The following is an 18628-nucleotide window of genomic DNA, read 5'->3' on the forward strand; positions in this document are numbered from 1 at the left end:
TATTTTTTATTAAGAAGACCCCTTGATTCTATGGATTAGAGAAATAGAGGACAGGTTATTAAATGACAAAGATAACCCATAGTTAGATGAGATATTGAGAGAGACCACGACGAGAACAGAGGCTGGTACGAGTCGTTCAGCAGCGAGAGATAATATACTTACTAGTACTAGTCATAGTCCTGATGATACATATGGTGATGAGATCGTTCCATCTACGTTTGTTGAGAAAAATTAAGGAGGCATAAAGATTGAAGACAGAGAAACTGAGGATATATATACATATCAGCGACGTTATCATAAGATGCATTTTGGTTCCTATGATTATAGTACATCGAGTATTTATTGTTCGGAGCCATCACAAGATCCATATGCTAATTATTATTCTCAGTATCCTGAGTATTCTCAGGCACAAGATCTAAATGCTGATTATTATCCTCCTCAGACGCAAGTCACACAACAAGATCCATACAATATGACTAGTATGATGGAATCACTTTTTGGAGCATCAGGTCCTAAATATCAATATTTACAAACTTATGATGATTATGATGATGAAGACTATAGAAATTTACGAGAACCAGCTCAGTATTCATCAAAGTTTTAAATTTTGAGTAAGTTAATACATTTTTTAAGTTTTTAGACTTTATATGTGAGTAATTTTTATTTTCTTATTTTTTTGTCATTTTTTCTAAATTTTTCTGCATTTTTCTATATTTTTAAATAATATTTAAAATTTTATATAATTAAAAAATAGTCCGATCTAATACGAACGGGCGATACGGTCGATACCGATCCCGATCCCGATCCCGATACTACGAACCTTGTTTATAACCATTTCTAAATGCTACATGAGCGATATTATTAAATGAAACAAGATTGACATTATGAATTGACAAGTTCTTGAAGAAAGTTGCCGTTCCCAATTATGCTTGAATATACACTATGGAGTGAATTTTAGTCTAAATTACACCTACACCCCTTAAACTATGACCTAATATCATTTATAACCCCTGAAGAAAAAAACTATGACACTAAGACCCCCTGAATTATTATAATTTCTATAAAGGGTTACCATCGTAAATAGAAAAGTTGATTTTACAAATTGCCCTCTGCCCCTCTGCACATTTTGGATATATGAAATGGTAGAAAGTTTGATAGAGAGTGGGAGGAACTTGGAGGTATTGAGAGGAAGAAGAAAAATTCGAACTTGGATGCAATATCACCATAGAACTTGGGATTGGGATTAGGACTGGAAGAGAGGAGTATAAGATAGGAAGAAGAGAAGTTAAGAGAGGTTGAGAGTTTGAAAGAGTTTGAGAAGGAGAGTAATAGGTATTAGGAGAGGAAAATGTTGGGAGAAGATAAGGTACTTATTAGATCGAATAGAATGATTTTGCCATATCAAGAATAATACCAATCCAACCCATTTCATGAATAAAATGTGACCAATTAACCAACCAACACAGGAAAAAGATCAAAAAAAATTAAAAGAAAGAGAGTATAAATGTTTTAATAAAACTTTGGGAAGGAAGATGAGGGTAATTTGAAACATATGGAACAGTGAGAATTAATTATTTATGCTGATATGTAATAGTTCAAAATTTCAGACATTGGTGTCAGGCTCATTATCTACAAGGCATGTTGCAATTGAACTAGTATGTCTTTTTCATCTAGTTGGCATAGTCAAAAAAGGAAAAGAAGAATGTAGACCCTTCGAAAGCTATCTCACGTATTGAATTTTAACTAACATCAATTGTTTTAATGAGCTATTAAAATCTCATATAACCTCATGTTCATAGGAACAAAGTAACAACCCAGAATTTTAAAACGTAAATAAATAAATAAAATAGAAAAAAACATTTAGATAATGAAGAATTTTGTTTTCTCTTTCATATTTTAGGATTTTTATTAAATAAATTAAATTTTTAGGTATATCTTTTAGATATTAGAATTCCTATTCTAAAGACTCTTATTATATTTTTTTAACTATAAAATGGAGCCTAGAAGAAAACCCTAGATAAGATTTTAAAAGAGAAGATAGGGGTGGCACTGTAATACTGCTACAGTGCCGAGATTAGGAAAAAAAAAAGATCATTCTTGAGAGAGATTAGAGAGTAGAGAGAAGAGAGTAGAGAGAAGAGAGATGAGAGAAAGAAAAAGAAATGAAACAGCGTATAAAAAAAGAGAGGAAAAAGAACAAAGTAGAAAGAGAAAAAAGAAAGGAGAATAGAGAATATATGGAAAAAAACTTATCATACTAAAGAAAAATCAATGAAAGAGAAAACATGGAGCACATTGGAATTCATAAAGATTATGAGTATGATGTGAAAATCAGATTACTTTTTAATTAAGCGATCAAGGCAAATTCTCACTCATATTTTCTTAAATTTTTATTATTCTAAAATAGAATTTATGAATTGAAAAATATCTCTTTTTATTTATTCTTATTTTGCTTAATCTTATGAGATAAGAAATTATGATATGATGATATCAATAATGCTACATGTAATGGAAAATTAAGAAATTTGTTGTTTTAAGATTTTTCATTGAAAAATTAGAAATGTTAAGATTATTTGTATCTTATAGAAATTCAGATTTATTATTTTTGAAAAAAAAGATTTTGTTGTTTATATTTCAGATTTCTGAAAATATTTAATATTTATCTTTATTGCAGAAAATAAGATATAAATTTTCAATTTAAATAAATTTCGGATTTCTGAAAATAATTCATATTTTTTTAGTCCAGAAAATAAGATAATATATTGAAAATATTTCAATTTAAAGGAATTTCAGATTTCTAAAAATATTTAATATTATATTTTATTTTCAGAAAATAAGACATAAATTAGAGATATTTCAATTTAAATGAATTTCAGATTTCTGAAAATATTTTATATTATATTTTTCTTTCAGAAAATAACATAGGAAATCTTTATGCTAATATATTTTATTTTTTGTAAATAAAATATATGAGATCTTTATTAAAAATAGATATTTTTGAGAAGATGATCACAAATAAAATATTATTTTTGAGATGTGAAATTTTATAAGATCAAATGTTAGATTATTATTTATATGTTTTCTAACTTATTAAAAATGATTTATATATATATATATATATATATATTAGAGAAAATAATAGTATTTGGATTTATGAATTATTCATGTATTTTGTTTAGAAGAATCGAGAATCTTGATAATTAAGGAATATGAAATATGAGATTCAGAATAAATCAGTATAATTGGATATTAATAAAAGTGAGATCTAAAACCCAATTTATTTTTAAGAAGATAAGTTTATATAAAAAACTATTGCAATGTAATATTGCGACGTGCTATCAAGTGACTCTAGCCGGATTAGGAAAATGATTCTTGGATTTTCGTCTCGGTAACTTTAGTCTTACTTAACAGCTAGTGAAAAAGTCGATAAAGTACTACAGAGTACCTACTGTGACCCTAGACGAATCGGTTATCTAGAAAAATTTCGGGCACCATCCTGATGGTGACTAAGTAGTGTGATGTGGTCACAGGTCAGAGTACCCATTAAAAAGATAATATAGCATTTTATTACTTTCGGCGAGTTTCCATGATAGTACACTTTTAGTAGAGATCGATTTTTTTTATATTGATTTATTCAAATTGAGATATTATAAATGTTTATAATTCGATTTCCATGATAAATACACCTTTGGCATAGATTGATTTATTTTATATTAATTTATTCAAATTGAGATATTATAAATGATTTATAATTCGATTTCCATGATAGTAAAATTTTAGTAGATATCACTTCTTATTATATTGACCGATTTATTCAATATGAGATAATATAAATAATTTATGATTTTAATTTAGCATATATTTTATTTTAAAATTTAGTACAAGAGATAAGAAAATTATTTATTTTTCAAAACGGCTTATATATATTATTATGATTATTTTTCGGCCATTATATGTATTGTATCACATGTTAATATTTGTCATTAGATATATTCTTAGTAGAGTGGGTTGCTTGCTGGGCATCTAGCTCATAAAGAGTTATTATTTTATAGAAATTTAAGAAGCCGTTTATTAAAGACTTTGAAAGTTGAGTATCATTTTCGCACTGTCAATCTATTTTAGAATTTGATTATTATTTAAGCTTTTGTGTTTTCTTCAAGTTTTATCCTAGAAATTTGTAGCCATCATATACCCAAATTGGAGGGTAACACTAAACTTCATGCTTGGCCTTGCAACAATTCAGGTTAAGCCAAACCTTTAAATGTTGGCCCCAACCTCTCTCTATAAAGCTCAAAACCTTGAACTAATTTTCCATTGCACATTGTTCTGCATATCAATAACTTCTAGTCTAAGATACTAAAATCAATTAGAATATCCTTCTCTCATGAATCAATTTCACGATACGGCAATTCTTGGTATGAAAACCTAAATCATATGGTTAATGATGTGCATGGTAAGTCCGCACTAAGAGTATGTTAATTAACAATATTTTCTTAAGAAGATGCATTATGAAGCAGAAATTGGTATGTACTTTGTCTTAAGAACAATAGATGCTCTCAACTCTCTGAATTCATCTTAATGGAATAATGAACTAAAAGTCTGAAAATTTAAAAGATTGTAGGCTATGATCATTTTATGCCTTGGTTGTGCTATCTTTACAATTTTAGAACATAATATATGTAATATATATATTTCAACCCCACCAAATGGAGTCATTCTAAGGGTCTGTTTGGATGACATTTTCTAGAGAAAATTCTTCACAGGAAGGCCCTTATCCTAAGGGAAAAAAATGAAGCGAGACTTCATTTCCTTTTCCTGAACTCCCTCCCTTCCCCATCTCTCTCTCCCCCTCCCCTATCACCAATCATCCCACCTTCCCATCTCCTTTTCGTCCTCTCCTCTCTTTGTCCTTCTCCTACTCCCTTCTTTCTATTTTTTTTTCCTCCAAATTTTAGATTTCTAAAATGTCCAAACAAGAAAATTTAAATTCATGCAAAGGAAAAAAGAAAAATTTGCACTGTTTCATTCCTACATGCTAAAATTCCTATATGGAATTTTCCCAATTTATCCAAACAGGCCCTAAGAGAGTGATAATGGTCAAGTTCTTGAAGACACACAGTCATCTCACACTTAATTATTCACATCTATAAAAACAAACAAATAAACTTCCTAGGAATAATTTATTTATTCTTCTACTAACTTTTTTTACCAAAGTATTAAGTTTATCATCTACTCAATCTCATCAAAGATCATATTGTTTGATGTTGCTATACTATATCTTAGGTAAACATATGAATTATATTAAACGTAGATACAATGACTTGTTGTTATACATACATATGTACAAAAGCTTGTAGCAATCTCAAAAATTCAGCGTGAACCAATTTGTCTAGTAAATGAAAATTTTCTTGTACTTTGCAAGAAGAGAGGACAGCTAACAGTAAAATCTGAAATGACACAATTTGCTGCTTACATTTAGGAAGTAGTTCTGCAATTCTCCCTGCCTTCTTAAGCTGCAAGATAAGAACAGGAAGTAGTGACACCCTGAGGGCCAATGTTGATGTGGAGATAATGACCCACCTGTAACAATGTCTGCAGTATCAGCAAAAAACATATTGCAATTTTTATGGCAACTATGACCTGGCATTCCATTGCTGCCAAGGCACTATCTATTGAGGATAAAGAAAGGCTATAATCTTCAGGTTTTAAGAGAAAAAATATGTTGAAAAAAATAGAAAAAAGAAAAGTAAAGATATATAGTAAACCACCGTAAACTTATGCACTCTTTCTTGATCACCCATGTTGCTGCATAAAATGCATGACCTGAGCTTGTACACCCCTAGTCATGACCAAGGTTTAGAAGATTAGGATCAGGATTGGGAAGGGATCAATCTCCCGAAAAAACGATACGTATCGATTGTATCGACCAGATCAGCCGCTCGGATCGAATCGAGCTATTTTTTAATTACATAAAATTATAAGGGATCAGTCATATCAACTGATCCCGGCGGAAACGGCTGGGATCCGACCCCAGACCCCCCACCTGCCTCTCTTTCTCTCTTTTCTTTCTTTCTCTCTTTTCTTTTTCTCTTTTTCTCTTCTTTCTCACTTCTTCCACCGGCAACCTCGGATGAGTTTTTTTATAATTATTTTTTTCAGTTTTAATCCCTCTCGCTCCCTCTCTTTTTCTCTTTTCCTCTTCTTACACTGAGTAGATCCAATGAACTCTACTATTGCTGCTGCGGTGAAGCAGCAGCAGCACAGTTACTGAGAGCCTGAGAGAGAGGAGGGAAGGGAAGAAAGAGAAAGAGAGAAGAGAAGTTAAGAAAAAATGAGAACTTTATCTATGTGAGTAATTTTTGAGTAAGTTTTAAATTTTGAGAGAGGGGAGGAGAGAGAGAGAGTTCGATATTCATCAAACTTTTAAATTTTAAGTAAGTTAATTTATATTTTAATTTTTTAGGCTTTATATGTGAGTAATTTTTATTTCTTATTTTCCTCTCATTTTTGCTAAATTTTTAGAAATTTTGCTGCATTTTTAAATAACATTTAAGATTTTATGTAATTAAAAAATAGTTCAGACCGATACGAGCAGCCAATACGGCCGATACTGCCAATATGACCGATATGTATTATTTTTCCAGACAGCTAATACTGATCCCGATCCCGATCCCGAAACTGGAAACCTTGCTAAAAATTAAAAATAGTACTAATTTAAAAGTTAAAACTATTGCAAGGAAGGAGAGAGAAAGAGTAGAAGAAACAAAAAAAAAATCTGCCATAGTGAAGGGGAGAGAGAAGAAAAAGTATTACCGTGAAGAAAAGAGACAAAAAAAGAGAGAAATAAATAAAATAAAATAAAATAAAACACATAGCTGAGGTCGTCAAAGTTGGATTTGCGTCAATGGAGTTTGCCCAAGCTAGATTTCTGCGTCGGAGAAGCAACGGCTGCAGTACAAAGAGAAAGAGAGAGAAATAGTGAAAGAGAGAAAAATAGAGAAATAGTAAAAGAAAGAGAAGGAGAAATAGTGTGTGAGAGAGAGAGAGAACGAGAGAAAAATGGTGAAAAAGGATCTGCCGATCCTTCGAACCATGGTCATGACTGAAACCAGTTTAGACCATCACTGAAAGTGGAGATCAAAATGACCAAAATTTGAAACTATGATTTACTATCACATTGAAAGCAAATAAGCAACAGTTAGATAGTAAGTCATAAGAGAAAATTATCCCTAAAACTAATTTTGAATAGTTGAGGCAAGGCATTTTTTCAGTGGCAATCGTAACATATCTGAACCCCTAAATTACATAAGTGAGTTTTTAAGACAACTAAAATATACAATAGCAAAGAAAGCCACTCTACTAAAACAGCTGCATATTCTAACAAATCAGTAAGCAACATGTATTCAAAGGTACGATTATCAAATCATTCAACCGAACAATTATTACCTCCATTTGAATAATTGGAAATGTCAACAATTGGTGAACAAGAAGCGGTATAGGCGCATATCGAGAAGAATAAAATTAAATTGTAAAGGTTTGACTTCGGAGTTCTTACCATGGAAAACCAGTGAGGTCATGGTACCCATCGAGAAGTGATATGACAGCACGAGGAAGGTAATCCCACATGCTCTCAGTTACAGCTTCCTCAGCCAACCCCAATTCATCTGTTCCAAGAGTCGAAAGCTCCACTCCAGCCTCGGAACCAAGAGACGAACTGAATTCTAACTCAGATTCCAAATCACCAGTAGGGCTATCCCCGACTGCCGAGGCGCCTTCGCCGTTATCGGATTTTTTGGACCAGGAGTACCAGGAGAAGGATCGAGACGAAATTCCATTGGAGAATGGATGGGGATTAGGACTAAGTGGAAGGGGTAGTAGGAGGGAGGAGGGCGGTGGACTAGGGTTTCGGAGTGGGGAGGAGAGGTGGGATAGTGTAGAGAAAGCTGGCGGAAGAAGGAAGCGGCGGCCGCGGAGATGGCGGAGCTGGGTGGCGAATCCCATGAGGTTAGAATTTCTGGTTTTGGCCCATTCGTGTTCCGTCCGAAGGGAAAAGGAAAAGTTATTTGCACCTAAAACCCGTTTTCTCTTCTCTTTTTTTCTTTTTTTAAGTTTGACTCACTCTCAGTTTCGTTTGCGCATATGGGCATTTTTTTTTCTCTTTTTTCTTCTTTCAAATTTGCCTTTCTATAATGCCTACTTACCGCCCATTTTTAATGATTTAGATGGGACAATACAAGAATAAAGACAAATAATTTGTACTTCTTTTCGATATTTTCTTCTTATACTATTATTGGTTCTTATGTTGTTATTGGTTATTCTTTTTTTAATTTTGTTATTTGTCTTCTATTTATTATTTTCCAAGCTACTCCTTCGTATGTTGGATGAAATGAGGGCAGAACGGGAAGCTGCAAGAGCAGGCCAGTAGAAAGAGAAGTAGAACAAGATTAAACCATTGTTGTCCATGCCACAAGAACGGAAAAGAGAAGTAGAAAGGGAACTACTTGCTCCACAACAGGGCGTGCCGATTTATCGAGAGAACCCAAAAGACTTCGTAGAAGACGGAGAGTGGCATGACTCTGAAGAGGATGAACCACATCATGAAGACATGAGAAGCTACCACCGAATAGGTCAAGAGCGCCCTCCTTACTGATCTACACAGCGGCGCCTACCTATGGAGGATCAGGGTATTTGCACCTAAATGACCAACATTGACTTTCCCATATTTAAGATGGAGACCCTATCAAATGGCTATACCATGCCGAGTATTTTTTTTTTCTTTCCAACGGATTGAGGAAAATGCCAAGGTATTACTAGCAAGTTTTCATTTCGAAAGGCTTGCCCTTCATTTGTACAAGTCGGCTTCTACTAACGACAAGTTGAAGAGTTGGGAGAAGTTTTGTAACAACCAAACCCTAAACATGTGCATGGCATGAGCCCACACGGCATGTGCAAAGCACTTGACAACTCGGTTAAATGCTGACAATCAAATAAGCATGTATCAATACCATAATTTTATCCACAACGTCTAAACCAAAAATAACTCAAGACTACCAACAGCATATAAATAATTCCTAATAGAGTCTCACATAGGCCACAATATATCATCAAGAGAATTTCACTATTATATATACACAACAGTAGTATATACATAATTTAACATGTATAAAGTCATCTACTAATATATAAAACAGAGGTAAAGGCATCATGAAATGTCACTAATACACCATATACCATAACACATCTAGCGTATAACACTAGCCACACTCTACTCTTCACCCGCTGGCAAGACCTCTAAGAAAGTATCATGATCTCAAATAGACCTTACTCCATTTTTCTTTTCACAAATCGAAGTAGTGAATATAATAATTAAATGCACACAGAAAATAAAACAATTAAATTTTCGCATGTACGGATGAAATAAATAGACTTGCACACAGAAATTGCAACAATTTAATTTTTACACATGGAGGTGAAATAAATAATTTGCACACAGAAAATTTACATGGTCTGACAGAGAGTAGATCAAGTATCGGATAATATGAATCAAAAAGAATCATCATGCTATGAATGAACATATAAGCAAGTCCTCGATAAGCCTAGATCTATAATAAATGTTACGTTATAACTAATCAAGAACACAAACTTTTGACAATGTATAAATAAACATTTATATCATACTATCATCGTATCATTCTCAAATATAACACATATGATGCATGTCGATCATGTCATAATGTCAAATGCAATGATATACAAATTATGATAATTACTCAATAATCATATAAAATTCTTAGTATCACAATCATCATTGACATCTCAGTTTAACACCATCATACTAGACCACTGTGCACAGTTAATACCCGATACTCGGTCTTAATATTATGCCCAAAGGCTCAGAGCATACTCTGCCACTCGTAAAGAGTATCTTAAATATAACCATACCCTACCACCCGCTAGGGTATCAACATCCATCGATATTGGGCACCCTTCTAGTTGCTACAAACCCCGTGAAGATAACTCGCCACATATATCCTAGCGAATGGTATGTATTCGAATATCTGCTGCACACACAGGCTAACGACTTCAGACGTAAGGCCAACAAAATTGCGACTATATCGAGCGATCAATCATCTCCAGGTATGTCCTAGCCCTTGCGCCCACTCGGGTATCCTCACACTTTCTATCAATTATCCTATCAATCATATTTTATACTTTCCTTCTAAATGATAGATCATATGCATATATCTAATACGATAACAAATCAATGCATAATAAGAATTTAGGTGGAACGAGAATCAAGAGAAAAATAATGCAATGTAGTCTCCAACCATACAATCAACACATGCATACCCATGCTATAGATCAACTGGACATAAAAGTAAAATAATATAATCATCTTTAATCATCTTAATTTATCACCATCATACTCATATTCAAGATCAGCCTAATTACATGCATGATAAAAATATGCTCGTAATCATCTCTAATGTCATATAATCATGATGGAAGCCAAAACATGCATGCATATAATATAAAATATAACATAATTTGATAAAGGTGTCTAGGTGATATTACAACTTACCACAACTATAATTACCAAACAATTATAATTACCAAACAACCACTCGTACACGTTACTATAACAATGATTAGTCCTCGACAGCTAGATCCATAGGGTCTTGGACAGAGAGGTTGAAATCTGAAATTATTTATAATATATAATGTCAGTCTTTCTATTAATTAAAATTAACTCGGCTAAAAGATAATTTCTCGTTGTAATCATGTACTCTTTATTCCTATATTTGTTTTGTTATTTATTAACCATAATTATATTATCTAATAGTGTATTTAAAACATAATTATCTACCTATTATTCTCTTTGATAATTAAGAAAATAAAAATTAAGTTACTGCAAATAATTACACAAGAATATACGTACATAATCCTAATAATTACTATACTAGCTAGGATTAATATAGTAATTTATGTTGCAGGTATTTTGCTAAATATGATATAATTAGATTTATTTACTAACTATGATATAATTAGATTTAATTCATATAAATTAAATATATTAGATTAACTAAACTAATTAAATAACTAATATCATAGTCAGATATAATTTAAATAGTAATCAATAATATGTATGTATATATTTATATTTTTTTAAAAACTATACACAGTGCTGGGCTCAGCCTAGCACCTCAACATAGTAGGTGCTAGGCCGAGCCTAATACCTTGTTGCAGGGTGCTACCGAGAGGAGAAAGGAAGGGAAGAAGAAGAAGAAGAAGAAGAAGAAGAAGAAGAAGAAGAAGAGGAAAAGGGGAAGGGGGTTGGGCCGTAAGGGAGGGGTACAGCCGTTGGTGGCCACACAACGGCCGACCTCTCGCTAGTGGCTCAAACCTCCGGCGGTCCTGAGAAGAAATCGAGAGAACCAAAGAGAGAGAGAGACAAAAAGAGAGAAAGGAGTGAGAGGAAGGCTCATCGGTGGATAAAAGGGCCAATAGTGGCTCTTCTCGATGGTCGATGACTGCTGGGGAACTAGAGGGAGAGAGAGTGGCAGAGAGCAAGAGAGAGAGGAAGAGAGAATGAGAATAAGAGAACGAGAAAAATGAGAGAGAGAGAGAGATGGTCACGCAACGGCGGTGGAGTGGCCGGTGGGCTCAGTCTCACCGCCATGCGTCGCCGCGATGTGGAGAAAAGTGGCTCGGTGGAGGTGCCACTTTGCACAGCATGTTGGGTACGAGGCCGACCACAGCGTGGTCGGTCATGTCGTGTTTAGCAAATTTTTTTTACTATGTGGGTTATTACATTTCCTTTCCCCCCCTTATAAAAATATCGACCTCAAAATTTACATCTAAACAATTCTGGATATTTGGATCTTATCTCATTTTCACGCTCCCAAGATGTCTCTTTTACTATATGGTTTTTCCACAAAATTTTTACTAATAGTATAACTTTGGTTTGCAGTATCTTATCCCTCCTAATAAGGACCTTGATAAGCTGCTCTTCATATGATAGATTTTGCTGAAGCTGTATGGGTTCATAATGAATCACATGCGAAGGATCTAATATATATATTTCCTTAATACTGACACATGGAACACATTATGAATTTATGCTAAGTCTGGTGGTAAAGCTACTCTATATGCTACAGGTCTCACCCATTCAAGAATCTCATAAGGTCCTATATACCTAGGACTTAACTTTCCTTTCTTTCTGAAATGAAACACACTCTTCTAAGGTGAAACTCCTAAGAATACTTTGTCCCCAACCTGAAACTCCAAATCACGTCTTCTAATATCAGCATAACTCTTCTGCCTGCTTGTGCCACCTTCATATATTCTCTAATGATCTTCATCTTCTCAACTGTAGCTTGCACTAGAGTTTTCAACCTTCTTTTCTCCAACCTCAATTTTTTGAGATGCACTAATTTTATCTATTAATGTAGGTTTGACAGTAAATTGTGCTAGTAAACCAACTCCACTACCCTTGGTCACAATTGGAACTTCTAGCCTTTGCAGATCCTTAAGTATATAGTTTGTTGGGTAATAAAAAATGCTAGACTCCCAGCTGACTCTACTTAAGGCATCTACAATAATATTTGTTTTACCTAGATGATAATTTATTGTACAATCATAATCCTTTACTAATTCTAACTATCTCCTTTGTCTCAAATTATGTTCTTTCTAAGTAAATAATATTTAAGACTTTTATGATCGGTAAAAATTTCACATTTGTCCCCATAAAGATAGTGTCACCAAAATTTTAAAGCAAACACTACAACAGCCAACTCCAAATCATGAGAAGGATAATTTTGTTTATAATCTTTTAACTATCTAGATGCATGTGCCACTACTTTACCATTATACATTAAAACACAACCTAATCATTTGCGTGAGGCATCACAATACATTTGAAATCATATTCCGCTACAAGGAATAATAAGAATTGGTGTACAAATCAATCTTCTTTTTAATTTTTGGAAATTATTTTCACTCTTCATTTCACTCAAATCTTTGATTCTTTCGAGTCAACATGGTAAGAGGCATAGCTATCTTTGCATATCCTTATACAAATCTTCTATAATACCCAGTCAAACCAAGAAAACTATACACTTCCGTGATATTAGTTGGTTGACTCCATTTCAATACAGCCTCTATTTTGGACTGATCCAAATTGATCCCTTTCTGTGATACCATATGTCCTAGAAAGATCACTGATCTAGCCAAAATTTCTCTCTCAAGATCTAAAGAATTAACCTCAAGTGATACTCATGTTCTTCCTCATTTGCTGAATAATTAGTATATCATCAATGAAAACTATTACAAACTAATCCAAATAAGGTTGGAAAACCCTATTCATCAGATCCATGAAAACAGCTAGAGCATTGGTCAATCCAAATGGCATGACCAAAAACTCATAATGTCTATATCTAGTACGAAAAGTAGTTTTAGAAATATTGTCCTCATGGACTTTTAATTAATGGTAAGCAGTTCTCAAGTCTATTTTAGAGAATACTCTTGCTCCCCTTAACTGGTCAAACAAATCTTCAATGCGAGGTAGAGGATATTTATTCTTTATAGTAACTTGGTTCAGCTGTCTATAGTCTATATACAGCCTGAGTGTCTCATCCTTCTTTTTAACAAAAAGAATAAGCGCTCCCCAAGGAGAGACACTAGGTCTTATAAAGCCTTTCTGTAGTAGTTCTTCCAACTGTACCTTAAGTTCTTTCAATTCTATTGGTGTCATTCTATATGGGCTTTAGAAATAGCTGAAGTATCAGGAGCTAATCAATTGAAAAGTTTACTTCCCTATCCGGGGGTGATCATCTTGGAAAATATTAGGAAACTCTCTAACAACTCAGACATCTTCTAATTTGATCTTTTTATCAGTATCTCTTGACAAGCTAGCTAAGACACTTGTACATCCTTTCTTTAATAATCTGTAAGCTTCAAATGCAGAGATTATCTTTATAGGGCTGCTAGATTTATTGCCCTTAATTCTATATTCTGCCACATCAGTTAAGTTCATCACAATTTCCTTTCAATAGCAATCTATATTGGTATGATATGCAACTAACCAATCCATCCCCAAAATAACATCAAAATCTGTCAACCCTAGTCGCAAAAAATTTACTTTGAACTCCCTGTCCCCAACTAACTATGAAAGATTTATAAGCAGAATCAATAACAACTATCTCTCCTATTGGTGTGGCAATCTAAAGAATATCCTCTAGAGGTTCTATTAGTATATCAGCATGGCAAACAAAAGAACTTGAAATAAAACTCTTGCTATATGAGAAAATAAATTCAGATTACTTGTGGCCACATCACTGGATGCCAAAGCATCATTCTCCGTCATCCCGAAGATGCGGCCACCTCTAGACTTTCGCCCAAACTGAGAGGAACCTGCCCTGCCAACTCCACTACCTCAGCCAACTATAGCAGAAACCCCAATAGGTAAAGTTCTAGAAGATGCTGTAGTAGTAGTGTAACAACCCAATCTATAATAAAAAAAATAAAAAAAAATAAAAAAAAAATTTCTGGGCACGACGCGACCGGCCACACTGTGGCCGGCCTCGTGCCCATGCAAGCTGCGCATGCAGCTTGCGTGGTGGGGGCGCCACGTGCCCGCTGCCGCTGCCGCAGCCAATGGGCTGCGACCAGCTGGCCGCGGCGGGCCCCGGCGCCGCCGCAAACCGCCCCCCCCTCACCGCCTTCCCTCTCTCTCTTTAAATCTCTCTCTCTCCCAGTTGGTCTCTCTCTAAACCTCTCTCTCTCTCTCTCTCGCCGAGGCCGGACTATCGCCACCGCCGCCACCTCCACGAGCGCCGGTGAGCTCTTTCTCCTCCTCTCTCTTCTTCTCTCTTCTCTCTCTCTCTCTCTCTCTCTATCTCTCTCTCTCTCTCTTTTTCTTACCTTGGGCTCGGGCCCGTCGCAGCCGAGCCGCCGGCGAGAGGCCGGCAGCTGGCTGGCCACCAGCTGCCGGTGCCCTCCCCGCCGGCCCGAGTCCACACCTCCCTCACCTCCTTTCTTCTCTTTCTCTTCTGTTCTTCTTCTTCTTCTTCTTCTTCCTCTTCTTCTTCTTCTTCTTCTTTCTTTCCTTCTTTCTTTCTTTCTTTTTCTCCTTCTTCCTCAGCTCCTTCTCTTTCTTTCTGCACAATGTTGGGCTCGGTCCAGCACTGTAGCAGACAGTGCTGGGCCGAGCCCAGCACTGATGGCAGTTGTAATTAATTTATTAATTAATTAGTTTATTTATGTTATTTATTTAAGTATTTTGCTTCTTAATTAATGCAAATAGATTATTTAGACATAAACTATTTTAATAATATTATATATCCTTCAATGTATTTTTATTAATGATAATTTTTATAATTAATGATTAATTAGGCATAAATATAGGTAATACTTATATTTATTTATTTATTTACATATCTATTAGATTAATAGATAGATTTGTAAATTATAATTATTAGATTTATATTCTAATATTCTTATGATCTACATTTTAAGTAATTCTATTAATTTATTATACATTATTATTTTGTAACAAATAAGATAATGACTACATAGTCCCTAATTAATCAAAGATATAATTTAATTATAATTAGGTTTTTATCTATATTTATATTTTATTTATAATTAAAATCTAGTCAATCATAAAAATAAGTAGAAATTCTAAAATCTAATAAATCATCATATTTTACTCGAACGGATTATAATGGGATAAACAACTAACTTTATGTTACTTAAACATTTTCAGATCCCGAACCCCTTATTTGAGACCCCGTTGTCCTTGCTAGCGAGAAGTGTCACACGGTTGATGGGCGGATGTAAGGGATACGTGGTTTGTATATTCTGATCAGTGTGAGTAGTCTTATCCCCTAGATCCCTTTCTCAAATTAGGTTATATTATATATTATGTACATGCATGTTTTGGCCTCCAGCATGATTATATGACTTTATATAAAGATGATTTCAGTCGAGCATATTTTATCATGCACTTGATTAGACTGATCTGGGATATGAGTACATTGGTGATATATAGAGATGATTGGAGATGATTATGCTATTATGGTTTTATGTCGGGATGATTTCTATCATGAGTATGGATGTGATAGATTAGCATGAGTATGCATGTGATAGATTAGCATGAGTATGCATGTGTTAGATACATGGTTGGAGTTGCATTACATCATTTTGCTCTTGATTCCTATTCCACCTAAATTCCTGTTATACATTGACTTGTTATCGTACTGGATATATGCATATGATTTGTCATTTAAAAAGGAAAGCATAAAATGTGATTGATAGGATAGTTGATAGAAAGCGTGAGGATACCCGAGTGGGCGCGAGGGTTAGGACGCGCTTGGTGGATGATTGATCGCTCGACATGGTCGCGATCCTGTTGGCCTTACGTCCGAGGTCGTTAGTCTGTGTGCGCAGCAGACATTCGGACACATGCCGTTCGCCAGAGCATATGTGGCGAGTTATCCTCACGAGATTTCTATCAGCTAGAAGGGTGCCCGGTCTGGATGGATGTTGATACCCTAGCGGATGGCAGGGTATGGTTATATTTGAGATACTCCTTGCGGATGGCAGAGTATGCTCTGAGCCTTCGGGCATGATGTTGAGACCGGGTACCGGGTGTTGACTGTGCACAGTGGTCTAGTATGATGATATTATACCGAGATGTCGGTGATGATCGTGATGTTGAGAAATGCATATGATTTCATTATCATTCGGTTACCTGATTATCGAGTGGTCAATATGCATCATATATGGTTGCATTTGATATCATAGCATAGTCATGATCGGCATGCATTATGTGTCATATTTGAGAGAGAGTTATGATGATAGATGACATGGAGATTTGTTCACTCATGGTCGAGGATTATATACTTTTATCAGTTATGACATGTTATCTATTTTTCATTTATATATTATTGAGGATACATTCATATACTCATTCATGACATGATACTCTTTCTGATTCATATTATCCAGTACATGATTTACTCTCTGTTTGGCATCACTGATTCGGGGTAAGGTCTATTCACTGAGCCTTTTGCTCATGACTCTCTTTATTTTTCTTTTCTAACCCCCTTAGATATGTGGTACGTGATAGCGACTTGAGAAGATATTTTAGAGCGATGATGAGGTGAGCTATAGATACGAGATGGTATAGATGATAGTTTATATAGAAATCGAGTTGTACCAATATTTGATATTTGTACTCTTTTGTATTAGACAATGATTTGTATAATACAGGTCGAATCATAGTGTACCCTTGTATTAGTTATTTTAGTTGTATCTTGATGGTTTGTTGTGGCCTGTGTGGGTCCTGCCAGATTATGTGGCGGTCTAGTGTATTATTGTGGACTTTGATATTCATATACTAACAGGTTTATTTGGTTAAGAGTATGATTTATTTAGTGATGGATTATGTGATCATGGATATGTTAGCAGGTGTTATTTGATGATGTCATGATTGTATGTGCACAGGAGTGTATCCGTGCGTGGCGGGCCCCGCCCGACCTGTCGCGTGCGCCGCACGTGCCGTGTGGGCGTGCACGTGCCGTGCCGGGCGGGGGCGTTACAGTTCAGGTGGCCGGTCGCGTCGTGCCCAGAATTTTTTTTTTTTTTTTATAGATTGGGTTGTTACAAGTAGAAATCGGAGCGGTGGCGGCGCACGGACAGTCACGACGGATATGACTAGGCCGTCCACACTCAAAGCACAAACGTGAGTTAGGGCAATCTCAAAGATGACGACCAAACTTCCCACACCCAAAGCAGTGATGTCTACAAGCAGTCTGGCCTCCAGCAGATCCAACCCCTCCACCACTCGAAGGTGGTCCAACCACACTAACCTGAGACACGGCTTGGCTAAGTCCTCTAGATCCTCGTGATTCAAATCTATTAGCAGATAAACTAGCACTAGAACTTCCCCGATAAGGATGGTAGGAAGGGTGACACTGTGATTGTGAAGGCAGTAGGCTCTGGCTAGTAGAAGGAGCTCTAGAACTCCCGCCTCGCCCAGACTGTCTCCCAAATCATCGAGCTTCCATAGCGCTCTTCTCCTGAATCACCCCCTCAAGTGCCATAGCTCTCTCTACTGTATCAGCATAAGGGATGAGGCCTGCGGCCTCCAAGCCCTGACGTATAGCATAATTCAACCTATGTTTGAAACATCAAGCTCTAGCTGCTTTATTTGGAACTCCCAAGGCCAAAGGGCATCACTTCAAACATCTACCAATGTAAAATAGAGTACTAAACTTGTTGTTCGGACTCTCACATCTGCACAAATAGAAAAGCAAAGGGTTAAAGGTCTTTACTTTCGATGTGATGAGCATTTCATACTTGGACACCACTATATACGAGCTACGAGTAGCATAATGCTCATTGATAATCAAGAGGACCTCAAAGAGGATGTTGCTGCTGAGGAAGAATGCCCAATAGTGAATCAGGAGTTGAACCAAAAAGAGTGCGAGGAGGAAGACATACTGACAGAGATGTGTACTTAGGTACTACGCCAAAAACTCTTTATGTGGACAGATTGATCAAGAAGTGATGTGTACATAACCTTATCAATTTGAGAAGTACACATTACTTCTTAGATCAACTG

At 35.3% G+C, this 18628-nt stretch overlaps 1 protein-coding gene across 2 annotated transcripts in view; it reads right to left on the reverse strand.

Annotated features, from left to right (window-relative positions):
- LOC140779758 (ALBINO3-like protein 2, chloroplastic) overlaps positions 1-8069 on the reverse strand; it is a 36757-nt gene extending 28688 nt beyond the window's left edge. The window contains exons 1-2 of one of the 2 annotated variants that reach the window (XM_073125004.1): positions 7556-8069; positions 5474-5580 (exon numbers count right to left, since the gene is read on the reverse strand). In XM_073125004.1, the coding sequence (XP_072981105.1) occupies positions 5474-5580; positions 7556-8001 (553 nt within the window). In that variant the 5' untranslated portion in view covers positions 8002-8069. The remainder of the gene's footprint in view (positions 1-5473; positions 5581-7555) is intronic. The other variant, XM_073125014.1, reaches the window with a different exon arrangement.
- Between the last annotated feature and the right edge of the window lie 10559 nt (positions 8070-18628).

Source organism: Typha angustifolia, chromosome 3 (assembly GCF_048772165.1).
Source record: "Typha angustifolia cultivar Huaian chromosome 3, ASM4877216v1, whole genome shotgun sequence".
NCBI classification, from domain to species: domain Eukaryota; kingdom Viridiplantae; phylum Streptophyta; class Magnoliopsida; order Poales; family Typhaceae; genus Typha; species Typha angustifolia.